General features: G+C 39.5%; 1 protein-coding gene and 1 pseudogene across 1 annotated transcript; one reads left to right on the forward strand and one right to left on the reverse strand.

Moving 5' to 3' along the window:
- The first annotated feature begins 5,091 nt into the window (after positions 1-5,091).
- LOC145397739 (ethanolamine-phosphate phospho-lyase-like) lies at positions 5,092-25,917 on the forward strand. The gene is made up of 11 exons (XM_080270757.1): positions 5,092-5,185; positions 9,811-9,920; positions 10,872-11,031; positions 12,553-12,627; positions 15,028-15,170; positions 16,983-17,127; positions 17,779-17,866; positions 20,296-20,415; positions 22,004-22,248; positions 25,336-25,494; positions 25,785-25,917. The coding sequence occupies exons 1-11, from the start codon at positions 5,166-5,168 to the stop codon at positions 25,915-25,917; spliced, it is 1,398 nt and encodes a 465-aa protein (XP_080126883.1). The 5' UTR covers positions 5,092-5,165.
- On the reverse strand, positions 5,974-6,092 carry LOC145397941 (5S ribosomal RNA; annotated as a pseudogene).
- Positions 25,918-27,664: the final 1,747 nt, after the last annotated feature.

Below are 27,664 nucleotides of genomic sequence, written 5' to 3' on the forward strand. Positions count from 1 at the left end.
CCGACTGCCCGATAAGAGGAAAGATGAGTGGAAGGGAAGCAAATGGGCAGACGGGTGGGAAAGAAGTGAAGGTGAGGGGAGAGAGTGAGAAAGGAAGGTTAGATCTGATGATGGGTTTTGTGATTCTTTCTATCCTCAGATGATTCTCTTGATCTTTGGATAGATAGATAGGACTGCGGGGGATAGATATAGCGTTCATTAAAACATCCATAACCAGAGGGCATTCCTAAGTTGATTAGAATTGACTAATGGTGATAAGAATGAACTAAAATGATTAGCGTAGTACAAAGGTTAACAGGAGAGGAAGACGGAACGAATTAGAGAGAGAGAGAGAGAGAGAGAGAGAGAGAGAGAGAGAGAGAGAGAGAGAGAGAAAGTAAAAATGAGAGAGGAGGAAAGAAAGATTTGAAAAGGTCGGATAGTTTGGGAAGTGAAGAATAAAATTAAACCACAGAGTCTCGTCGCATTTATGATTTTCACAGGTCTCGTAAATACAGATATTTATAGGTGATGAGAGTTATGTATGAGAACTGTAATTTCACATCAGTATTATCAAATTCATTATCGACTGGTAATATAACTGACCAAGTTTTCCCTTCATCTCTTTCGAAATTAAGAAGAAAATACTACCGCTCTGCGTCCTTTCTGTAATACTTCTTCGTAACTAAGATAATAAATATACTAATGTTAATCTCTTGTTACAGTTCAGCTTGGAAAGATGATAGTTTTGGGGCAAGTTAAAGTGGTAAGAGTATACTGCTCACATTATCGCCACAATATACATTATCACCATCATCACCTTACCACCTTGTCTCCATCATCAATGCCCTTCACACCATCACCAACATCAAGTTAATGAGTGTGAAAATTGTTCCGGTTTGATATGAACTGAGTTAAGAGAGGAAGTTATATGTATCAGTTTTAATTAAGTCCTCCAGGGAAATTATTATTTGCAGAACGTTTTCCCCTCATTTGGATGTCAGTCCCTGTATTTTTCAGTCATATATATATATATATATATATATATATATATATATATATATATATATATATATATATATATATATATATATGTGTGTGTGTGTGTGTGTGTGTGTGTGTGTGTCTTTCTGACCTTATTAATATGTACTCCCGACTTGTATCGCAGGTGTTATGTGGGATTATGGGTATGCTTGAAATATGGGAAGAACTAATGCTGTGAATGGTATTAAGATAGGTCGGGGTGGGCCGGGAATCCACTGTCGTCTAAGTAACTACCTAATAAAGCCGAAGGTCAATCCCTACTTCAGACAGCCCCATTGCCCCAGCCAGTATCAAATATAGCACGTTTGTTCTACCCTGACGAAGGTTCCCGACCCGATTCATTAAGGGAGACGTACTAAGAAGCTCCCTGTGCCAACGAGGAGACGATATAGGTCCGATCTGTCCTACCTTGCCATATTCACCTTTATTTAAATCTCTGTATCCCCGTCCTGTGCGTAGGGGCCCTGGGCAAGGCTGTTCAATCCAGGCACTTTAGGTTTGGTTTACGCCAGCATAGTTTTCCTCCCTTCCACAGTTTTTTCCTGTCATTTTCCTCCTAGCTTTGCCTGAATTTGAGTTTCATTTCTTCCTAACCTAAACAAACTTTTCTTCCCTCCTAACCAAACTTCAACTCATTTTCCCTTCAGACCTAAGTTTAACCCTCATTTCCTCTTTCCTAACCTACACTTGAGTTTCATTTCTTTTCTTTCCTAACCTCAGGGTTTCATTTCCCTTATAATACAAGCTTTATTAATTTTCTCCTTCCTAACCTAAACCTGACCTTCATTTCTTTTAAGGTTCACTTCCTCTCTTTTAACCTAAACTATACTTCATTTCCTTCCTCTAAGTCTCTAACCTTCATTTTTTCCCCTTCCTAACGTAAACTTGGGCTTCATTTCTTCCTTCCTAACCTAAACTTTACTTTCATTTCTTTTAAGGTTCTTTTCCTCCTTTAACGTAAACTTTACTTCATTTCCTTCCCCTAAACTTCACTTTTCCCCTTCCTAACTTAAACTTCACTTTTCCCCTTCCTAACTTAAACTTTACTTCATTTCCTTCCCCTAAACTTCATTTCCCCCCTTCACTTCATTTCCCCCCTTCCTAACCTAAACTTAACCTCATTTCCTCTCCCTGAACTTTATTTTTTCCCCTTCCTAACCTAAGCTGGGGCTTCATTTCTTCCCTCCTTCCTCTCTCCTTTCCTTCAGCCAGAAAATTCCCCCGGGCAGGACAGGCTGTGACTATAAAGAACTGCTTCTATTATACCGGACAGCATATTTCAAACTCTTCCCTCCTTTTCCACAAAATATGAGTATAAAACGTGAAAAGGAAGGAAGAGGGGCGGTGACGGTGGTAGTAGATGATGGTGGAGGATGGTGGTTGTGGTGGTAGGGCTGGTGGTGGTGCGGTAACAGTAGTAGTATAGCCTAGTGGTGGTGGTGGTGGTGCTCGTTGGTTGTGGTGGTAGTAATAGTAGTAGTACCGTAGTAGTTGTTGTGGTGTTGGTGGTAATAGTAGTGGTTGTTGTTGTTGCTGTTACTGTTATTGTGGTTGTAGTAGTTATAGCTGTAACTGTAGTGGTAACTGTAGCTGTAGTGATAGATGTAGTTGTAGTTGTAGTGGTGTAGGTAGTGGTTTAGTGTCTGTAGTAGTAGTGGTAGTTTAGTAGTCGTGGTAGTAGTGATTGTTTATGGTAGTGGTAGTTAGTATCGTTATATATAGACCATTCTGTATTGTGGTGGTGGTAGGACGCAGTAGATGAAGTATTAAAGAACAAGTGTAAAAGTACTTGGTGCACAAAAATTCAAGGCCTCTTGGTTAATGCCCATGGTATTTTGTGGTATGGGAGGGTGATTTGGTGTGCTGTGGTGTAAAAGGGTGGTGTGGGAGGGTGATCTGGTGTAGTATGGTGGGGTGGGGTGTAAGAGAGTGGTTGATGTACAGTAAGAGGGTGGTGTGGTGTGGTGTGGTGTGAGAGGGTAGTGTAGGAGGGTGATTTGGTGGTGTGGTGTGATATGAGAGGGTGGCGTGGGAGGGTGGTATTGTGTGGTGTGATATGGAAGGGTGGTATGGTGTGGTGTGGTGTGGTACGTTGTGATGTAGTGTGGCGTGGGAGGATGTTGTGGTGTGGTGTAAAAAGATGGTAGGGGAGGATGTATGGGGTGGCATCGCTAATGTCGCTAAAGTCACAAGAGTGAAACACCTCGCATTCCAAAATCGTTAACGAGAGGCAGACGGACAGGGACGCCCCTAGAGATTTTCCGCATCAGAAGAGAAGATTGTTTATTGCTTGGAAAATGTGTGTCAGGAAGGAGCTCATTGGTACAGTGGATAGCCCTATGTAAAGTCCTCAGTAAAAAAAAAAAAAAAAAAAAAGGATATAAGTAAATAGTAAAACAAAAGAAAAAGCTAAAAAGGTAACACACGACATCTACAGTACTTATGAGTCTGAATAATAAAAGAAACAAAAAATGAGATGTTCAGGATAACTAGGTGGCAGGAACAGGGACAGAGTTGAACAGTGTGTGAAAAAAGATCCAGGTTATGTAGTTTACCGACGTGCAGAAAGTATACCTAGAGGAAGCATTGTAAGAGACGTGTTATGGAATGCGACCGTTTCAGGGAATGGGGTAGCTTAGTTCCTGCAGGTCTAGCTCAGGGTTCACTTTCTTTGACTGAATGCTACAGTGTTAAGACAACGATAGATAGAGCAGAAGATAGTAGAAACTTGCAGGGCGAAATGTAGTTGCTGAAACTTTGGAAACTTCGCGTTATGCTGGTGTTTGGATGGAAACTGGTTTAATAGTGCAACTTTAAGAGATGACTCAGGCCTCAAGACTGACTGAAAAGTGTGACTGCAAGGGGAAGGGAGGTGCCCTTGAGCATGGTAACCAAAGGAATCTGAGGCTGTAACACCTACAGATGATGAAAGTTGCTGAGGCGGTCAGGGAGAGAAGGAATAGTATTGAGATATAGTTTGGATATATGCTGAGTAGGAACACAGTTACAGAAGTTCCAGGGAAAACGTTTTAGTTACGCAGGATATTGCCGTTCTGCGGGCATAGATGGCAGAACCACCAGTTTTATTGCGTTATTATATTGACAAGACAGGTTAAATTGCCACAGGGCAGTCTTAAAATTCTGTACAATAACTTTCTCCACCCTGATGTTCTCTTCACAGCGTACAGGTGATGAGCACGAAATAATCTGCCCGTCAGAGGCAGGGTAAAAGGTAAAGGAGGGGGGCAGACGCCATGGGGCGCTTATCCGAGGCTCCCACCTACGTACGGTGACTTAGACCTTTGAGCCTGTAGCGAGTTATTCCCATTTCTCCCCCACTGCATCATCCGGATTGCCACAGGTAACTCACCTAGGTGTTATCCTGTAGGTTCTCATTTTACCTATCATCCCACAAAAAGTGTACCGATGTAACCAAGATGATACAGTGGCCTTGTTTCCCAGGATAATGTCTAAATAACCCGCCACAGGCTCATAGGCCCAACTTACAGAGATGAGCACCGTAGCTAAGCTCCTCCTGTCGTCTACCCCATCTGTTGTAGTGTGTGTTACTTCTGTGCACATTGTTGTTAAAGTATTGTTCCGTTACCAAGCGTATTAAAATTTATCAGTCATATTGAATGAAAATGTATCATTTATCACCTTGTAAATGCGCTGCGAGTTACTGTTTACACCTCTCGGAACACAGAGCATTTTATGTTTTCTAGTTTTTCATTGTGTCACCTCCAGTAACAGAGATCATTCTGTTACTGAAGATATAAAAGGAAAATGAAGGGATTGGTATTTAAATTTCCCTCCCTGCATTTATCGTGCATACAGTCATGTGCATTGCAGCCAAGCTTCAAGGCTTATCTTGATATCAGTACAACACTGTGTATAAGGGTTTTTGTCTTTGACTCATTATAATGGAAAACAGTCTAAGGACCTGAGTTGCATTTGTAGTTTTTTTTATATTATTGCAGGACTTAAAAGGTTGAATAATAAAAGTGATTAAAGTGGAGTCCTTCGAAGGAGATAATGCACTTTTCTGTTATTATTGTTTGTTGTTCCGTAACTTAGAGAAGTGAAGTTAATTTTATTTATTACGCAGCGTATGCGTACACGTTATAACACTTTTATCCAGTATGGATGGGAGGGGGTTATGGTAAGTCTAGTTTAGTTTAAGAAGTGAAAAAAATGATGTCAAGTCTGTTACACAATTTGCAAGTGTAGTTACGTATTCAGGACTCCTCCGTCAAGTTTGGAAGAAGGCTGAAACTCATCGTGATCATCAGAAGGGGAACATTTAGAATATCATATTAATTACAGATATGAAATATGCAGACACTGAGTACGTATATAATCTGAGCCTTCACTTTGCATGATTAGGTTAATGATACTGCTGACACATCTAGGAAGTTGAAAATATGGTATAACTTTAGAAGTAACCAGCTTTACCAATTTTCATTATATTACGTCCTTGAACTAGTCTAACTAAGACTTACCTTTTAAGCCTAGTTTGAGTTGGGGGAGCAAATTTTGTAGGGGTAGTCATATAGTGGCTTAGGTTAGGCTATCACTCAGTAGCGGATAAATGTCGCGCCATATTGGCTGGTGCAGGCATGTGCACTTGGTCTATGTTAGGCCCTAGGTTAGGTTAGGTTAGTTTGGGTTAGTTTAATGCAAAATAGTGTGTTTTTAATTAATTTTGATCTTGATTTTGGGGGATAAACCCACTTGTGGAAATCTTACTCAAAATTCCAAAAGGATTTTCCCCAAAAAATGAAGGTCAAAACTAATTAAAACACAGTATTTTGCATTAGAAAACATTTTTCATTCATTCATTCATTGCCAGATGCCATGTATCCCAAACAGGGTGGCCAAGGGCTTAGAGTTAATTGTTTTACAGGGAGGGGCACTAATCCTCCACCAACCCCACTTCACACGTAGGGATGCCAACAGCATCTGGTGTTCCCCGGCGGTCACCCATCCAAGTACTAACCAGACCCAACGTTGCTTAACTTCGCTGATCGGATGGGAAGCGGTGTACTCAACGTGGTATGAAAACATAACAATAATAATAAAAGAAAGCGTTGGTTACTTCTAAAAATTTGCCGAAAATAATATATCAGGCATTAGCCAAACTGATGTATCCTTTGGCTGAAATATTTAATGGAGATCTTGATCAACATATACACTTGAGTATGTGTATCATTATATATGTACAGAGGCTGGCAGTATTCACCGTATTTGGTCAGTTTGCACTTTCATTCAGTCATTGAATCTGGATTTCCCTTCACTGTTTGATAGCCCATATTTCACATTGTGCATGCTCTTATTCTCTGAACTACAGCAGCATGTAAAGGACACATTGCAGAAGAGCTCCCACTAATAAAGGATGAATATTTGTTGATGGGGGTTATCTTTCATAATTGTAAATTGATTTGTGGCACCCAGATTCTATGGTAATATGTTACTAAAGATTGTATAATTCATTCATAATACTGAAATTGCACAAAAGTAACATGTTAATCGAGATTGAGTAGGTTTGTTGACATCAGTGGTTGCATCCTACAGACAACAGTGGGTCGATTTGGACCCAAAACTCATTCTTCCTCAAGTTGTTCTGGTAGTTTAGGTTAGGGTAAATTAAGTTAGGGTTGGTTGAATTAGGTAAGTTAGGTCAATGTGGAGCAACGATTAATGACGGATTGACTGGAGTCGTGTTAGCCTAAAAGTCCAGCATGGTGGGTGGCAGCTTACCACGGTTTCCATGTAAAACCGGTGGTTTTATATATAGTTGACATCTTCAAAATTACATATTTCTGCAGCCTTTTAAAACTATCACGGTGGTAATTACGTTATAGTTTAATGAGAAAAGAAAATTGTAGGTGATAGTGGCGATCTTCCATTCACATTGTAATGCTACCCACTTCTTCCTTCACCTTTATCATAACTTTTCTGGGTCTGCCCTTCACTTTTCCTATTTCCCTCATCTTTCATGTCACTTTTTACTACTGCTACTTCTCCTTCAGGTACCTTTACATTTAGTGACAAGTCAAATGGTTTCCCGTGAGCCAGGAAACAGTGCTGGGTGATACCCATATACGTTCCCTACATGTCAGCAAGTGGGTTGCCGGAGGGTTAGAGCCCCTCCCCGTAAAACAACTAGCTAATTCAGTCAAATGGCCACACCTTATGAGATTATGATGTCTGGCTGTATATAGATAGCCTACAGGAGATAGCTCTCCTGCAGTTACACCCTGACAGATATTAATGATTTTTTTTTTTTTTTTTTTTTAAGCTGAATCCTTTTGCTCTTGAAGGTACGGTAATGTGACAAGATAGATCAGCCTCATTGGTTCATTCCATCCACCCACCTTTGCACTCATGCTGCCCTCTACCTCTTCAGTATTATCACAATGTTATACAGGTGATCTTTCATATTATTACATGAACAGTTTTATGCTAGAAATTAGAGTAAGGCTATTAAGTGTTGGAAACTGTGTACCTTGAAAATCAAAAAGCTAAATGACTATGAATGATAAAACAAGTTAAATTAGCAGTCAGTAATAGCCAGAATTAGGTGGGAAAATTGTCTTTTTTATTTATTTATTTATTTTTTAATTATTATTATTGTCCAGTACCAGTCACTATTTCCCGTATGTTTTGTTAATCATATACCGGATACTTTGGATTTGCATTTTGAGAGAGTTGTTGGGTACAGCACCAATTAGCTACTTGTGAAGTGCAGGAGAGCGGTGTACTTTGAACTACAGCTGTACCATATAATACAGATACACAGCTATTATCTTACCACTAATGTTTAGATAAGTTATATTTCAATACAGTAGAAGTCCGATTTTTCGGCATCTATGGGACCAGGCAAGTGCCGAAATATCAAAATTGCTGAATTATCGAAAACCCTACCCACTCAGTATCTTATATGTTTTGGTGAACACTATCATCATTACTCATATCATTACAAATGTGTTTGGAGAGAGTACTGTATACTGTTTGATACTGTACAATACTGTAATGAATACAGTACTATACATGAATATGAAAAATAAAGAAATTAGTGAACATACTGTATATAAATGTAATGGTACAGTAGGCCTACAAGTTCACATGCACTTACCTAAACTTATAGTAGGTTCCTTATTTACATATGTACAATAGAAGGGGTTGATTGGAGTCTGCTACTGCTGGAAGAAGTCCCCAGCACACTCGAATAGTAATTTCAGAGGTACAGTAACCCCTCCAATATCCGGATCAATAGAGCCATAGGCAGGTCCGGATAGTGGTCCTGTCCGGATATTGGGCCCCAGCTTATGGACTAGTACTTACGGACCCTAACTCTGAAAAACACCTATACAACTCCCTCTGGACATGCATAGCACCTATTTAAGACCCAAATCACACCAATAAGGGACATAAAAGACTGAAATAAATGCAAAAGAACCATAAAATGAGGTTTTAGAGGTGAGTTTATACAATATTAAACATTCTGGGTACTTACAAGTCCCTTGGTCTTGGACTGGTTTGAACCGCCAGTTTGCAGTCCACAGTTAATCCTCTGCACTCTAAATTCTAATTTCTTAACACTGCACAACACTGTAAATTCCTGTGTGTTCTAGTGGCAAGGTATTGCAGTTTATTCACTGTTTATTCACAAAAAACAAGCACCTGTGGCTTGCACTGTTATGAGTATCTGCTCTCCATCGGAGTTAAGCTGTGACTGTTGATGTTGGTGGGGTAACAGAGTTGCCAGATCGCAACAGCCACATTACCAATCTCCTCAACTTTCATTGTCAAATATAACTTTTCATTACCAAATTCGTAAAGCTAGCATATATTCTTCACTAATTATATATACAAGTGGAAATACATGTAATCACTCTCCTTATAACTAACACCATGTTGATTATTTTCACACTATGTAGGGTAGCAGATTAATCAGAGAAAGCAAACAATCCACCATCTCCATCCTGTGTATCCTCATACATGTGAAAAATCCATTTGGTAATGCATTATTCTAATGCATTACCAAACGAATTTTTCATTACCAAATTGGCCCACACTTGGTAATGAAAAATACCAAATGGCAACCTGACAGGGGAGGGGGGAGGGGGAGGAAGGAAGGGGTGAAGGGACCATGGTGTAACAGCTGTTTGGCACCAGGCGGGAATTTCAAATTATGGGAGGGAAAAAAGTCAGATTTTTTCGAATTTTTTGCAGTTTTTGGCCCATTTTGGGAATATTGGATCCCAGGAGGATTATGTCCGGTTAGTGGGGATGTTCGGATATTGGGCGTTCGGATATTAGAGGGATTACTGTATTTCGGTACGAAGTTCACAAAGCACACAGAAGAATCAAGAGAAGTCGGCAGCCGCACGGCAACAACTCGGAAGAATGGCGAAACAGATTCTCTTTCCCATGCTAGACTCACTACATGTTTGTCCTCTCTTTATGCTATAGGAGAAAGAGCTAGCCTCTGAGCTTCATGGCAGTGGTAGACTCGTTCCATCACTTTCACTATCTCACTCACTAAGGCGGGTAAAGGCGGGTAGCTAGCTGGCGAGCCTCATGGAGAATTTCAAGACTGACGAAAAAAATCGGAGAATCTGCCGAACGATCGGAGATTTTCGTAAATGGGACTATTTCTCAAAACTGCCGAAATGTCAGATTTGCCGGGGAATTGGATGCCGAAATATTGGACTTTTACTGTATAGTGTACTTGATGAACTTCAGTAGAAATGAGTTTCAGGTAAATTCTTTCTTCCACAGCACTCATCATGTTGTTACTGCCCCTCTCAAGATTGTTCGAGCTCAGAAGCAGTATATGATAGACAGCATGGGAGTCCAGTATTTAGACTGTGTCTCAAATATTGCCCATGGTAAGTTTATATGATTTTTATAGATGTCTGCCAAGTTGGGCCACCAAAAATCAGTACTGGTACCCAGTCAATCTTTTTTTTTTCTTTCTTTCTTTTTAATTATTTACTTATTTTTAAAGTTAGTGGTTCAGCATTTTCAGTGGCTTTCATCATCCCCATCATGTTTTCTTGGAACCTCCAACGAGGGGACAAGTGCTTGAAGAGATGTTTGTTATGAAGATGATGATGATTATTATTATGTTGACATCAGGCTACTTAATAAAATACTGGCTTCCTCTGGCAAAGAAGCTTCTGTTTCCTTGTGAACAGTGACATTGTTAGGTTCTGCCATATCTGACAATTGAACAGTGATAGTTGGGTACAGCCTTATCTGATAGTTGAACAATGACTTTGTTAGGTTCACACATAACTGATTGTTAACAGTGACTTTGTTAGGTTCAGACATATCAGATAGGTTTAGGCATACATGATTATTGAACAGTGACTTTGTTAGGTGCAGCCATATCTGATAATTGAACAGTGACTTCGGGTAGAGTGTCAAGAGATAGACTTGAGATGAGGTCCCACAAAATTACTTCAAGGTCAGGAGATTTGAACTGAGATTGCATAGCTTGGAGAGCTGCAATAAAGTTAACAAAGTTGTCCCATGCAAACATGTACAAAGTCATTCACATTGAAACTTGTGGATTGATTTTTATTTTTATGTGATTGGACTTGGAGAAGACTTTTAAAATGTCCACTTCAGTTCAGTTGGAGAGCGTTGAGTGTGAAATCGTTACAATTCAGATGCTGTTTGGTTAGAATTTTTTTTTATCATAACATTCCAGCAGCATTATGTCTTGGGGTTTTGTATTAGTTTTTTTTTTTTTTTTTTTTCTGCAACCTAGTATTTATGTTGGGTTGCTGATCCATGAAGCACATTATTGTTAATTTTGTTTATTTTGTTTTCAGTGGGACATTGCCATCCTCAAGTAGTAACAGCTGGTAAGAATCAGATGGCAACTTTGGTGTCTGCACAAGGTTTTATGAATGACTCCCTTAACAAGTATGTCAAGCAGCTGCTCAACTATTTGCCAGATGTTCTCTGTGTCTGCTATCTTGTCAATTCTGGGTAAGCACAGCACTGATATATTTTTGTATGTGGAAGGTCATTTCATAATAGATACGTTTTGAGTACGTTCTCACAAAAAATGACATATACTGTATATGTAATGCAACTTTCTTTTCTCTTGAGGCTTTTAATTTTTTTTTTATTTTATTTTTTTTTAAGAGTGAGTCAAAGCTGAGATGAAGAGAGTGAAAGGGAGGTGGAGAAAAGATTCAGGAAGTGGAGAGATGGTATGGGGCACAAGGCCTCGAGATTAAATGCAGATAAAACAAAGGTGATGGTATTGATGGTATCTAGAGTTGATGGTGATACTGTCAAAGAAGAGGGACAGTGGCTATGTGAAGTGTGCCACAGGGGTGTGAGAAATAATTCCATCTTGTGCAGTGTTTGTGACAAGTGGGTGCATAAGAGATGTAGTGGTATCAAAGGTGGACTACAAGATAATGCTGATTTCATGTGTGTGGTGTGGTGGGGACCATGTGGAGATTGTCAGGCATGAAATTGATCTTGCTGGTGAGTCTCTTGAGCGTGTGGAAGAGTTTTGTTACTTGGGAGACATGTTGTGTGCTGGAGTTGGGGCTGGAGCTAGCTCAGTGGCTAGTGTGAGGAGTGATTAGAAGTTCAGGGAGCTGTTGCCTCTCCTGACACTGAGATGGCTCTCCCTCCATGCTAAGGGATCATTGTATGCAGCATGCGTTAGGAGTGTAATGCTGTATGGTAGTGAGACCTGGCCAGCAAAGGATGAGGATATTTGCAGGCTCAAACGTATAGAAATGACAGTGACTAGGTCAGTGTGCAGTGCGTTCTTGAATGCGAGGCCTGGGGGGAGCTAGGTTTATGATGGAAAGTTAAGAGGAAGGATGGGACTGGAGTGTATTGGTGTTGTGATGAGAAGGGGTAGCTTGAGATGGTTTGGGCATGTGAAGAGGATGGAGGATGACAGTTGGGTGCAGAAAGTGAGAAATCTGAACACTGGGGGTAGGGTTTCAATAGGCAGACTGAAAAGGACCTGGGATGAAGTCATAGAATGTGACATCAGGGATAAGGGACTGAATAGGGAGGCTGCCAGAGATCGAGCAGCATGGAGAGCAGCCATTAAGTGACCAAGGCTGACGCATGCAGTCATGTTGGAGCCTTGGTAAATGAACAAAACAAAAGGAACATATCTTAGTTTCTTTTTATTAGATTTCACCTTGTATCCCAGGGCATAAGGGAAGAAGAATGCAGTATTACCAACCTGTATGGCTTGTGAAAACATCCAAAAGGAAGGAAGTGGTTGGGTGAAATCCAGTTGCATTTGAATTATTTATCTCCCCTCCCCCAAATAAAAATAGTTATAGAAGCCTCTAAGCAAGGTTCTGTGCCCTTGGAGATCCTTTATTAAGGTATGCTAGTCAAGTTTGTTTGGCTGTGAGGATTGGAAGAGGTAAGAATAGAATATGCAAAAGGATAGAGTTGGAAAGCACAAATTTTCATGTATTAATATTTTTGACCCGTCTCTAATGTTTACTAATTCTTTCGCAGATCAGAGGCCAATGATCTTGCTTTGAGACTAGCAAGATCCTACACAAATAGGAAGGATGTTGTTGTATTTGATGAGTAAGTATGATGCATGGCTTTGAAATACTGTACCGGTATATACTGTTACTATAGATAAAATAGATTGTATGCTTTTGATTATGGTGGTGTCAGTGTCCTAAAGGAAGCTGATATAAGCTTAAACAATTTTGCATACACTATTACAATACACTTGTAAGAGAGATTGGCTCATAGTGTCTTATCATTGGTGATTTGCCACTACTTGGTGAATTCATGAATATGCTATGTAATGACGAAGTAGTAGTAGTAGTAGTAGGAATTGCCTTTGAATCGGGTCTCTACATTACCCGTACTGTACTTTGTGCCCAAGCATTTTCTTGGATATTTCATCAGGAACCATTTGCATTACTTCTATCCAAAGTTTTCATGAGATCCATAATTTCGTTACTCTGTATGTATGTCTTCCATTTTGTTTCCAGTTTGTATTGCTATGAATACAATGTATCTTATTTAAGAGCAAAATGGTTTATCATCATCCAGACCTCCTTTCCCACCTTAGGGTTGGGTGAGGAGTAGCAGTGTCCAGACAGCCAAAGTTTGCCCAATTCAGTGGGCCATGCTTCCATTCACTCATCATTCAAACCCACTGAATTCTGGCTCCAGCTGATAGGCCAAAAACTTTCACCATGTTCTGTAGCTTCACATATACTAATCTGATAGAGCCAGTCCAAACACTGTCACATTAAAAGGGGTGCCAAATCCCTGGCCATGCACTTCTTTTCACAAAATTCATCCAGCCAGCTTGATCTTTTGTCGGTCCCTTAGCCTCACGAACTTCCATACCTATCTTCCTCACACACTCGTCCACCATATCCTTCCACCTTCTTGGCGTGCCTTGCCTCCTTCCTCTGTCAAATTCACTTAGATATACCCTTTTCACCACTCTATTGTCATCCATTCTCTCCACATGGCCATACCATCTCAGTATACTGTCTTTGCTTCTGGTGTCCATAGACTTCTTCATTTCACATCCTTCACAAATCACATTATTCTGTATCCTGTCCACTCTTTGTGCTCCACATACTTTCCTCAGCAAACCCATCTCCACTGCTCTCATTCTTGACTCTTCATTTTCATGCCACACCATAGTCTCGCACCCATATGTTAAAGTTGGCACTAACACTTCTTCATGTAAGTCTCATGCAGCTGCCACACTCAAGCCTCTGTTTCTTATCAAGGCCTTCATAACACCAGCTACTTTACTTCCTTGTGTCACTCTAGCTTCCACTTCTTTTGCACATTTTCTCTCTTTTCTCTCACTGTACCCAGGTATTTGAACTCTCTTACCAATTCTAGTCTCTCTCCATTCACTGTAACATCACACAGGTAGTCACCTTCTCTCTTAAAAGCCATCACTTTACTCTTTTCTGCATTTACTCTTAAGGCAAAACACAAATAGACATCTACAAAACTCTGCAGTAGTCTACCAAACTCTTGTCCAGTTCATCACCAATGCTGTCACTCTCACCATTACTCGTGTCTTTACTTCTTTCATCACCCTGTCCAAATATAGTATATATATATTGAATAAAAATGGGAACATCACACCACCTTGTCGCACACCCACATTGATCGTGAACCATTCGCTTAGATTCCCATGTACCCTTACACATGCCTCACTGCCATCAAAAAAACTTAACGGCACCTAGCAGCTTACCGTCTACACCGTACATGCACAGAACTTTCAACAATCCTTCTCTGTTTATTCTGTCGTATGCTTTGTCCAGATCCATGAATGGTTTTATTAATTTGGTAGGTGGTGGCAGCCATCAGCCACTCCTTGATGTAGTTCTGCAGTTTTTTTGTTTGTGTCTGCCCTCCTCTCTTCCCATTTCTCCCATCTTTCCTGTTACGTTTTTACTCATCTTTCCTTTTCAGGTGGCTATACATTGAGTGACAATCCAAATGGTTTCCTGTAAGCCAGGAAACCATTAAAAACTCTGGGTGGTAATCATATAACCAACCATACGTTTTTCCCTACATGCCAACAAGTGGGTTGGTGGAGGGTTAGTGCCCCTCTCCATAAAACAACTAACTCAGAGACAAATTGCCACCCTTACATGATTATGGTATATGGCTATAGATAGGTAGATTGAGATAAATATTAATTAAATTTGGGATTTCACGTTCTTGTGTGTGTGTGTGTGTGTGTGTGTGTGTGTGTATGTGTGTGTGTGTGTGTGTGTATGTGTGTGTGTGTGTGTGTGTGTGTGTGTGTGTGTGTGTGTGTGTGCGTGCCTGCGTGCACATGCATGCTAATGATGATTTTATCTCCATATTATAACAGATTCATTTTTATTATCATGCATTAAGTAAGGGGCAATTACATTCAGGTTTTTAATAAGTTTTAAGACATTATTAATGCATATAAAAATACTGTGTTGGATGTCTTTGTTTCAGAGCATATCATGGCAACCTCGGGAACTTAATTGACATAAGTCCTAAAATGTTCAAGAGGATGGCCCAGGGCAAGAAAGATTTTGTCCATGTCATTCCATACCCTGACACCTACCGAGGCATGTACAGAGATGACCCAAGAGCAGGTGAAGTCCATTGTTCTGGTATTTCTAACAGCTGGTAATGTCTGTAGTTCTGGTATTTCTAAGGGCAGGTAATGTCTGGAATTCTGGTATGTCTTAGAGAAGGTAATGTCCATAGGCTAGTTCAGGTATTAGTAGGTAATGTCGGGAATTCTGGTATTTCCAAGGGCAGGTAATGTCCATAGTTTTGGTATTTCTTGTTAGCATTCACAAGGGGGTGTTTGCAACTTTGTAGTGGTGTATAAACCTCATTTGTGGCCTTTTGTGTGTGTGTGTATACTTTGGGGAGAGAACAGGAAACTTTTGGATTTAGATTATGCAGATGATATAGTTTTGATTTGTGATGGGCCAGAAGAGATGCAGAGAGTGTTGGACTGTTTGGTGAGTGAAGGTCGCAAGGTGGGTTTGGTTATTAATTGTGGAAAAACTGAAATAATCAATATGAATATGGAAAATGCGGAGGAATGTGTAATTGGAGGTATGGTTGTAAAGCAAGTTGATAGGTTTAAATATTTAGGTACTTATTTAGCCAAGGATGGTTCTTTGAACTTTGAATTCGAGGAAAGGTTAAAGAAGGCTAATCAGGCAATGGGAATGCTTAAAAATATTTGGAATAATAACAATTTTTCTGTGCATACAAAAATCAAACTTTATAAGGTAATGGTTAGGAGTATCTTAATTTATGGACACGTAAAAATATTTGGAATAATAACAATTTTTCTGTGCATACAAAAATCAAACTTTATAAGGTAATGGTTAGGAGTATCTTAATTTATGGACACGAGTCTTGGTACAGCACAGTGACTATGGAAAATAAATTCTTGGTGTTTGAAAATAAAGCACTTAGAAGAATATTAGGAGTTAAGTGGTGGGAAAGGATACCAAATAGTAGAATTAGAGAAATAACGGGAGTGCAGCTGATCGATGAATATGTTAGATTCTCACGATGGAAGTGGCTAGGACATGTGCATAGGAGACAGGGAATAGTACGAGGTACACCAGGGTGGGTGGCACTTGGTAGGAGAGGTAGAGGAAGGCCAAAAGAGACGTGGGTGAGGACAATGAGACGGGAAGCTGGAGATGAGTGTTGGGGAGATCTTGAGGAGTTAGCACAAGATAGGATGTGGTGGTGTGAGTTCATCGAGGCCCTATGCATCCCCGAGGGTGCCACAGGAAATGATTGATTGATTGATTGTGTGTGTGTGTGTGTGTGTGTGTGTGTGTGTGTGTGTGTGTGTGCATGCTCTGATAGCATCTGAGGAATGTGTGACTGATCTGCTGCAAATGATCTCCCACCTTGGAGAGAGTGGAGGGAAGGGAGCACCCCAACATTGATGAGTTGTGGTGAGAGGTGTTTTACTATGTTCAGAAAATTTAATTTAGGTGAAAGGAAGTTTGTTTAGAAAGTATAACTTCAGTGACAGGAAGTTATTGTAAAAAGAATATCCCTGTGTTGGTAAAAGCCCCCCTCCCTCCATGTGATGCAGTGTTTGCACTGATTGGCATTGAAATTTACTGACTTGTCACATTTTCGCATCAGAATTTTGTAGTCAGTACGTCACATTTTCGCATCAGAATTTTGTAGTCAGTACTCCTTCAGAAGAAGCCATCTTTCATTTCTTGGTGCTTGTGTGGCTCTTCCCCTTTGTGGCCTTACCTAAAACATATTTTGTTGCGTACAAGTATGTCCACATGATTTAATGTACAGTACCTCAGCCATTTGTGGGGAATGCCAATGCTGTTTATGTACATTATCTTAGCCGTTCTTTTGAGAATATAAAATCTAACAAAAGATTTGTTTTACATATTAATCAGCTGAAAAATATGTGATGGAAGCTGAACGCATCATTTCCCAGGCTACCAGAAACAACCGGAACATCAGTTGTTTTATATCAGAATGTATTGTGGTCAACTGTGGTGTCATTGTGCCTCCAAGAAACTACTACAAGCTGTTATACAAGTAAGTAATGTATTTATTGTGACAATATACTGTCATATTGATGCATGTTTTTTAAATTACAGCACATCCTCTGCTTAACACATTATTTTATACACTACCTTATTACTGTAAGTTGAATATTCTGGAAAATTGGGAGGGTCTCTATTTAAGGCACTCTGGATCCTGTTTTATACTCTTTTATTGCTAAATCACATATGAGACAACATGAGCTAATGTAATAGCCTCCTCTATGCAATATAGTCTCATTATAACATGTACTGTATATTTGCATATAAATGGTGGTAGGTGGGGTTGCCCACCATCCACTCACTCAGTGTAGTGCCACTCTCGGTTGTCTGCCCTTTCCTCGCTTCCATCTTTACTTCCTTCCTCTTCTTTCTTTCCTTCAATCTTTCCTCTTCCTGGGTGAATCATAGGAACTGAGTTGATACAAAACCACGAGGAAGGTGCACCAGACATTACAGTTTTAAGAAAAGATTTGTGATTTTTATGAATAAAGAAAAAAAAATTATTCCTGGCTTTAGCATGTGGAGTAGGGGTTGTTGCAGGAGGCTAGTACAGGATTAGTTAAGTGGTAATCAGAGTGAAGTTCAGTATAAATTGCAATAATTGAGATATAATGTAACGAAGTCACTGATATCTGTATTACAGTCTTATACGTGAAGCTGGTGGAGTGTGTATTGCCGATGAAGTGCAAACAGCGCTTGGTAGAACCGGCGAGTATTTTTGGGCCTTTGAGGTAATGTTATATCTTTAATGTATTGTCATCCTTTCATAGGAACATGACTGCCATTGCATATTCATTATAGCTTATTTTTCTCCACTTTTTGACCTCATGAGTACATATTTGTCATTATGATCTTTATTGTTGTTACTCTTTTCATTTTGTCACATTTCTTATAGTGATGGATTCAGAACTTGAATGTAATAATAAGCAGATGGAACAAGGATTCTAGTGGCTTGAATGGCAAGTTAATGGGAGCGGCTCATTCTGTTGTGAAATCTTTGGTTAATACAGTATCTCAAATCAGTTTTTTTCTGGCATTCTGGACCCTGCCTCACCCCACATTGGGGTTGGAAGGGGAGTCTGGTTGATGATGATGATGATGATGAAGATAGAGTAACCTAATGTAGAGCTACCTACTGGGAACTTTGTACTGACCAAGAAATCATTTGGTTTCCTGTACTCAAGAAACCATATATCCCTTTGAATGGTAACCATACAGCTACCATATGGACACCTGGTGGTTTGGTGGAGTGATACTCCAACTGGATATGACCAGTAAGTGCTCAGGTACAAGGAATGGTTAGATTTATTGTTTACATAATGTTGCTCAGGGGCATATGAATGGCCTTCCATGCCTGGATAGTTAATTACCAATAATGGCCCAACACAGGGACTCTGTGTTGCTGGTGGGACAGTACAGGATTTGATAATGGATGGATGAATGGAGTAGAACAGCTGTCGGTAGGGTGCCAAGCAGAATTGGTAGTATATCAGTTGACACTCATTATTCAGGCCATTGATATGGTAAGTAATCTACAGCCTGTATTATCCTCAGTACTTTACATCCTCATCCTCTTCAATCCAGCTATATAATTCTGTTGTATTCTGGCTGCTTCATGATTTTATTGGTTTAGAGGATAAAGTAAAAGCTCGATTAACCGGAATGCATGGGGATTCTTCTATTCCTGGATAACCGAATGTTACTCTTAGAAATTTTCTGGGAGGTCAGACAAATGAAATAGGACCAGACTTGGGAGTTTATTTCATAAAGTACATCATTCAGTATTAGATACATTGCAGGTAAGATACAGTAAAGGTACACTACAGTACACACAAAAAGACAGCAAGAGAAATTGTACAGGACTGAACACAAAGCAGCAAACATTACCAAAAATTATTTAAAGAAAAATATAGCATATGTTACAGGCCAAAATAATTTTGAAAACGTAGCTGCATACACTACTTTATCCTGTACTGTACAGAACTAATCAAGAATTATTGAGGGATCATCAGGATCATGAGATGAGGATTCAGACAGTGGAGAAGGAGCAGTGGAAAGAACAAGGTCAGGAGCTGAAGAAGTGGAAGGAACTGGGTCAGGAGCTGAAGAAGTGGAAGGAACTGGGTTAGGAGCTGAAGAAGTGAAAGGAACTGGGTCAGGAGCTGAAGAAGTGGAAGGAACAGAATCAGGAGATGAAGAAGTAGAAGGAACAGGGTCAGAAGCTGAAGCAGAGGGATTACTTTTCTGTCCTTGCTTTACCATAATTTTTTTTTTTTTTAATCTTTTTTCGACCCCATGCCAGATTGAATTTGCGTTCCGGTTATACAGATGAGCTGATGCATCGGATGCTGGTTAATCGAGCTTTTACTGTATCTCATATAGTGAAGGTGATAAATGAAGATTTTATCTAACCTCATTTTGAAAAGTCTCTCTGAGCTGAATAAAGTAATCTGGGGATAGCGGTGATAACAAGGATAGAGTAAAAATTGTCAGTGGAGTGGATGGGTAGAAATGTGAAGTAAAACCATTTCACAAACTGTCAGTTTTTGTCTGTTTATATCTTTTAGATTTTGTCCATAAACTTGTGTACAGTAGCTATACAACATGTATCATTGCAGGTGTGAGTACTGTAACAAATGCAAATTTTCATTACTGAATACTGTATGACTAAAAAAACACAAAATAGAACCTTAATATATAATCCCAGCATGTGAAGAACACTGTAGCCTATATATTTTCAAGAGTGAGGGGGGGCAGTATGGATCAAATACTGATTAACTGTATGCAAATAACTGTCTAGTAATGTGAGGAAAAGGATTGTGTACAGTAATTGACATAGGGGTCACGGGGTCTCCAGTGATCTGAAACAGTTAAACCATGATCAGTTAAGTTCACTGTAGCTACTTGTGTTTCTGATGTTGTTATAATACCGTTTGTGATTCTGCTCTTTCCATCCGGTGATGTCATTTCATCTCATTATTAAACAAGTACATTAGTTTATTCAGCTTCAGAGAGACTTTCTGAGCTTGAGAGGTTAAATTGCTGTGTTCTTTAACCTCTTCAATACTAGAAATCTCCTTTAAGCTGAAAAAAGTAGTCTGAGTGAAATGAAAAATATGTCATTGAATTGAAGGAGTTAATGAAAGTGTTTGCCTTACAGCATTATAGTGTCATCCCAGACATTGTAACAACAGGCAAACCACTTGGCAATGGTCATCCCATGGCTGCCGTCATCACCACCAGAGAAATAGCAGATTCTTTGGGGGAATACTACTCAACAGTAAGATGTAGCTACAATTTTGAACGAAAATTCACAGTAATGGTACCATACAAACATTATCATAGGGAAATGGGAACCACACTACCCATTATATGTACTTTGAGCAGTTCTTCATGGTAGGTGGGGGCACTCACCGTCCACTCACTTGATATAGTGCTGCTTTGGGTGTCTGCCCTTTCCTCTCTTCCATCCTTCTTCTTTTGTCTTTCGTTCCTTCATTCATTCCTCTTCCTTCTGCCAACGGGTGACTTTACATTCCCTCTTCTGTCTTTCTTTCCTTCACTCTTTCCTCTTTCTTCTACCAATAGATGACTCTACACTGAGTGACAAGCCAAATGGTTTCCTGTACATTAGGAAACCATTTACTACGCTGGGTGGTAACCATATAACTAAATTATGCCGCCTGGTGATTTAGTGGGTACGTAAGGCACTCCATTCAGATTGGGCCTGTGTAGGTTTATATCCAAGGGGTGGTTGGGGTTTATTGCTCACATAATGCCACACAGGGATGAGTGAGGCTGGTCACTTTCATCTTAAATGTCAGGACCAGCTTGCCTAGCCCTGGGCTCCTACTCTCCTCATGGGGTGGCATGGGATTGGATGATGGATGGAAGGATGTGCAGTCTCATTGCTCTAACCACTTCATTCCGAGGATATATATTTTTTTTCTATCAAGATTTAATTCTTGCTACCACCTCAGGTTTATTCAAGAATGTTATTGGGGCACGTATATGTGACAAATTGGTTAATTAAAGCATCATTGGTTCACTGCATGGGATGGTCCTGCAGGGGTAGTTGCTTGCCTGCGGTTGCTGTGTTTGCACGGCCACCACCATATAGAGGTAAGGGCTATTTTTCTCTTACACTTTAGAAAGTCCATCCATCCATCCATCCATCCATCACCCATTCCAGTGTTGCCCCATGAGGAGCGTTGGAGCTAGAAAGTACAGCCGTATTTCTGAATGATGTTTTACTTAACTAATTTTAATGAAGTAAGATTAACCTTTATTACAGTAATGAAGGAGTTTGTTGGAGGTTGTATCAAACTCCTCCAGTTTGAAAAATTTCAGAGCTAAATAAGCTTGTTTGGAGTCAATAATAATGAAATAAAAAGACATCTGATTGAAGAGGTTAATTATATGCAGGAGATAGGAAGATTGTGAGTCTTTCTTCAGAGGGAAATGAGGAAGATGTGTTCAGGGTCTCCCAACCCAGTATGAATATGACAAACAGTGCTTGTTTGCTGATGAATGATATGGTTTGGTAGAACATATAATTATCACTGAACAGTACTAAAGCAATAATCCGAATGTTTGTATTACTGATCAGTGTTGTAGTTGTTCTGTATGAGACTGAAAATTAAAAGCTGACACTGTACTCATAAATTTACATTATTGTGCAGATTTGCTTGTGCAGTTAATGGTGTAAAAATTTATTCATATAACTATTCAATGTAGTTATGTACTGCACTGTACATTGTATTTCCCCTCCATAAAGATTACAGTGCCATGTGTTTCTTTACAGTATGCATGTTCAAATATATATATTACATATGATGGACAGTAATTTACTGTTCCATTTACAACAGTTTGGGGGGAATCCAGTGGCATGTGCTATTGGGATGGCAGTGTTAGAGGTGATCGATAATGAGAAGTTGGTGCAAAGTGCCAAGGCAGTTGGGAAGACCCTTTTGGAGAGCCTGACACAGCTGAAGGAACGTCACAGCTGTGTGGGGGATGTTAGGGGTACTGGACTCTGCCTTGGAGTGGAAATTGTTGAAGACAAATGCAGCAGGAAGCCAGCCAGGGAGCTTACACAAGCCATCATTATGAGGTATTTATACTGTAATGTGATCTTTTGTAATTCATCAGCTTGTTGTATCATCTGGGGTGAAAAAAACAAAAGGCCTTTATGTAGGCCTACAGGCTTTATTATCAACACTGGAGACAGACCTGTAATTTTATATGATAAGGCCTAGGTGTGTGCAAAACATGTAAAAAATTAAGTTCCATATAATCTATTCATTATGATTTTTTTTTTTTTTTTCACCTTATGGTGAGGACATCAGTAGATTCAGAACGATCAAATAAACCTGCAGAGTTCTGGTTATGTTCACATCCCTATATTTAATGTCCCTACTATATAAAATGTAAAAGCATACATGAATATGTGTTCGGACACAGCAACATAAATGCATTTTTTTTTTTTTTTTTTTACTGTCAGAGACAGAACATGCACCAATGACTGAATTACATTTTAAATTTGCATTTTAAGAACACTCTAACATACTTAAAGCACATACATAAATACACATAATGTATCCCTACAGTTGCAGCTTGGAGCAACAAATAATATAAATGAAAGTTACACATTGAGTTAAATTGTTCATGATATTACACTTTATGCTTTTAGACCATACTTAATCATGCCTACAGTGGGCCACAGCATCCTTCATAAGATAAAATGCTTGTTTTCCATGTGTTTTGGTTTCTAGAATTGGTTGGGCTGGCCCACACAAGATTGTAGACACATTAAGAGTATCTTTATCATCCTTAATTGGCCAGTCTCACCTTAGGTTTGCTGAGTTACTTGATGGGGCACACCTTAATAGGAATTCCACTTCAACCTCATCTGCATCATCATTCTCATCCTTGTGGAATACGTTTTCCACTCTGCCCCAATAAACACATCTGCTTCGTTTGACCCCAACCAGGAGCCATCTACCTGGGGTAAAAAAAAGTATCTTGATAAGGCTTTTGCCACACAGTATATTTTGGCCTTCCTAATGCCCTGAAAGAACAGTCAGTTAGCAGTTCTAAACGTAAGGTTAAATATTATCAGGTGAAAATTAATTCTGTGGCAGGAAAGTAACAAATAAGTGCAAAAAAGTTTTCTTCACAAAATTTTCATACCGGTACTTCTCTCCTTCTGGATGACTACTCTGAAATTCAAGAACATAAGAACATAGTTTTCACAGTACATTTAGAGGATTGAGTGGCCTACCTAAAAAAAAAATTCAGAAAAATTTCTGTGCAATATAAACTTGTATAAGGGTCCAGTTGCTTTTACTCCCAATTTAACCTTTTTTTTTTTTTTTCCCCCAGATTACTATGCTATATATATAATGCATGTACTTAAATATGCACACACTAACACTCACGTATACACATGTGCATGCATTACATGGGTGTTGTACGATGAGCGTTTTTTAAAAATTATTGATAATACCAACTCAAAGATCATTCCTCTGAGTCCCCGGGGGAGTGGACTACAAATTTCTCCACCTTTGGTCCCAAGCTTGGTGACAGTCATTAATGATGTCTTGAACCATTGTCTGGCTGGCTATCCATTGATTCCTGCAACATTTGTGACTTTTTATTTTTCCTTACACAAGGTAACTTGCTCTCTAAACCTCTCATTCATTGCCTCACCAAACTAAGTTGGCTGTGGCTACTAACAGTAGCTCCTGTTTTATTTCTTCCTACTTTCTGTACACTTGTTTGTTCACAACACTTAATATGTTCTTGCAGTCCCAAACTTGAATCATTGTTGTGCAAAGAAATATACTGTACTTTTTTTTTTCTTTTTTTAGCAATCTGTGACAAATACCAAAGGGCATTATTTTATCATGCTTTAAAAAGGTAATAGTGTCAGCTTATCCTTGAATTTCTTACAGTACAGTTTATGTTTTTACCAGGAATCATTGTAAATACGTTCATCGTGCCAGAAGGATCTTGTATGTGCCATGAACTTTCCACTGAAAACTTTTTGCCCTTTATAGCACATTGCCTGAAAATCTCCAGTACCTAGTTCTTCTTTTCATCTTTTCCACTTAATGTGGCACAGCAGCTGTTTCTTATTTGAAAAACTGAATTATGTACTCAAGAATTTTGCCTTTAACTGTACTTTGGATAAATTGGGGATTGTTCTTCCATCTCCTTCCCCCACAAACTTCCTCATGCTTGACTTTAAGATTCCTTCAGAATTAAGGTGGTGGGAAGGGAATGTGTGTAGGATGGAGAATCCAAAACATCATTACTTGTAGAGAACTGGAAGGTCTGATGATGCATGAGGGGTGTAGACATAAAAAGAGAAATATGACAAGTGGCTAGCAAAGCTGCAGTCATTGCAAAATAAGTAAAAACTAAGCAAAGAGATACCTGTCATGGAGTGGCTAAGAGCAAAACCTATTATTGTTAGTGCAGGTTTAATTCGGTTTGCTGGAGGATGTCTTTCCTAAGCTGAATAAATTCATCTGCCTTTGGCAAGAAGTGTTAAAGAAAAAGTCTTGTTGGAAGGTTTACTACTGGTATATATCATACTGAATTTTATGTCTTTTTCTATATGCAGTAGTTGTTGTGATCAGTTTGTCTGGCCAAGGAGACCCATCAGCCTCCACAGGCAAGCAGCTGCCCCTGCGGGATTGTCCCATGCACTGAACTGGTGTTCCCTTGTAGCTGGCAGTGCCTTACCACGGTGAGGTGTGGTGCAGGGACTAGTGTGGAGGTTTGGTTTTTATTAGATACCACATTAGCATCTCTCCACCCAGTTATCAGGGACACCATATCAGGCTCCACTTCTCACTGTTTTTGGTTATATGGTGAGCACCTACAGTTGTAAATGGTTTCATGGGTTACAGGAAGCCATTAGGCTTGCCACTGAGTGTAAAGCCAATTGAAGTGGAAAGAAGAGTAATAAAAGTGAAAAGAAGGAAAGGGAGAAGTAGAAAGAGAGGAGAGGAGACACAGAGGTAGACTGAGAAAGGGGAAGGAACAAACAGGCAGCACTATGTCAGGCGAAAGGATGATGGTCTCCACCACCTACCGCCATCTTTATTGCAGTGTTGTTGACAAGTTATATTGGAAATGTAGCAGTTTAAAACAGTCATACCCAGTATATTTGCTTCTCTGATTTTTGCAGTTTGAAGGAGGAGCACCGTATCTTGATACAAGGTCAAGGCCCCAATCATAATGTGCTGACTATCACACCACCAATGTGCTTCACTCAGCTGAATGCCAGATCTCTGTACAATGCGTTGGATGCCGTCCTTACAGCATACGCAAATAGGAGCACACTTAAGTATATTTTCTTGCTTTTGGTGAATGCTCAGTGAGTGTTTATGGTGGAAATAGGGAATATCTTAAAAAAAAAAAATTACATAACAAAGTATTAAGCTGAATGTTATAGATAATTTTTGCATTTTGTCATGTGAGCCTGTCAGTCAGTCAGTAGTATTATCATTTATGCTGTTGATCTTTACATGTTCCCTTCCCCACATCAGATTGAACTTCTGTGATTTCAGGCAACAGGTCAGTTCTCTAGCCACTTGCATATGATTGATAGCATATTGGTAATTTTTTTTTTTCTAGTGTGGAAGTGGGAAGCAGCATGGTCCAGATCCCACTGGTGTCTTCGGAAGATCTGAGGAACTTGGAGGAAGAGGAAGAGGTAGAGGGGCCAGAAGCAAAAAGACCTCGAACCAGTTATGATGACATGGACTAAGCAGAAATTGGTTGGCTCATACTCTCATGTATATAGTACTGCATACTCTGGGTAAGTGTCATTATGGTCCCCTTGCCTGTAGTGTGTAGTATTGTGATCTGTCTAGAATGTGAATTGCCACTGGCAGAACCCTTCAAAATTATTTTGCATGTTCCAATTCTTTTTCCGCACAGTCTGACACTCGGTCCCACCAAATCTCCCTTCTGCAAATACTGTAGTAAACAATACCCTGTACCCTACTGTCCTGCTTTATACATGCAAAGCTGCTGGTCAAGTAAAAGACTCCTCCCACATTGTGATGTGTACTGTGTGTGATTGGAAAGAGATTGGTGCTCTGAAGGGAAGGAAACTTTTTTCACCAGTATATCTGTACTGTAGGCATAGCGTAGATATTGTGTATTTAACTGTGGGTTTTGGTAGTATTTTAGTAACTTGAATTAGTGAAAATGGGTGATATAGTGGGCAGAAGGGTCAAAAGGGGCACTTTGTGCATGAAGTTGATGGAAATAATCATCTTTTAATTAGGCTATACAGTGTTCCATGAATCTCTTACAGTGTGATGCATGGTTGGGATAGAAATGATGCCCTATGGGCCAGTTGACTATAGTTGAGTATTCATAACTGTAGTTTAGTTGCAAGGTGCAAGGCAGTGTAGTGGGCTAAAATGACATTTGAAGTGAAAGTCGTGTGCTGTGAGATTATTTTGAATCCTTAATGTCTCCAGGGGTGTCAACCAGTCACCTACCCTTAACTGCTGTAGATTATGCCCTTCAACCTAACAAAGAGTTATGTGGAACTAGCTGTTACTCTTGTTTTATTGTAATATAGGCTTACCTAGCTCTCTTCAGAAGTGTTTAATAACCCTTTCAGTTACAGCAGTACAACAAGGAATTGTATTCTAGGTAATGCTAGATAATTTAATTAACATAATGAAACCTCTTCCTATGAAAGGGGTACATCTTATCAAGACTGATTCTTCAGCCTACAGACTGGTATGTATTATTTTATGTAACCACACAGTTTTATCCAGCTTTGGTAAGACGTTTCTTTAGAGTAGGGGTTAACCTATTCTGTAGGTGAGGCACTGTTAAGAATGTACTTTACTGAATGACTTAAGATTGTTTTTATTTAGTTAACACTTTCTCAGTGTGAGAGTTAATTAGCACAGTGTAAGTTTCAACATTATACATACTGTACTGTAATTGCCCAGCTGGAGCCTGACATCTTAATTCCAGAAGGGGTGGACACAGATGAATTGCTTTCATGTCACCCTGTCCTCCACCAGCATGAACTTACACTCCCTTTCTCATGTACCTTTCCACCCCATCCCTTCAAATCATCTTTGATCTCTCCCTTCCCGTTGACCCCTTCCACCGTACTTACATACACTCTTCTAGTCAGTCTCTCATTCTCTGTTCTTTCCATGTGGCCAGTCCTTCTCAGCTTACTTCTCCAGATGCATTCTAATACATCCAAAGCAACACCACAAGTTAAACTTTCTCATTTGTCTGTCATTCCCTGGAAATCCACATGCTCCTTTGAAATGATTAATTTCCACTGCTTTCAGTCATGAATTTTCCCTTTATATATATATATATATATATATATATATATATATATAAATGGAGGCTGCCACAGATTTAGCAGCAGGGAGAGCTGCCATTAGATGACCAAGGCTGATCCATACAACTTGTTGGAGCCCTTATAAATGAAATAAAACATAACAAATATTATTATGTAGCTAGTT

This window comes from Coenobita brevimanus, chromosome 43 (assembly GCF_032717465.1).
Source record: "Coenobita brevimanus isolate Jiangsu-jjx chromosome 43, ASM3271746v2, whole genome shotgun sequence".
NCBI classification, from domain to species: Eukaryota; Metazoa; Arthropoda; class Malacostraca; order Decapoda; family Coenobitidae; genus Coenobita; species Coenobita brevimanus.

Bases quoted from the DNA above. Each gene is read 5' to 3' on its own strand.
- LOC145397739 (XM_080270757.1), top strand. From the start codon at position 5,166: ATGGATGGGAGGGGGTTATG. The intron at 9,921-10,871 runs GTAAGTTTATAT...TTTTGTTTTCAG, and splicing joins TGTCTCAAATATTGCCCATG to TGGGACATTGCCATCCTCAA. The intron at 17,128-17,778 runs GTAAGTAATGTA...TCTGTATTACAG, and splicing joins TACTACAAGCTGTTATACAA to TCTTATACGTGAAGCTGGTG.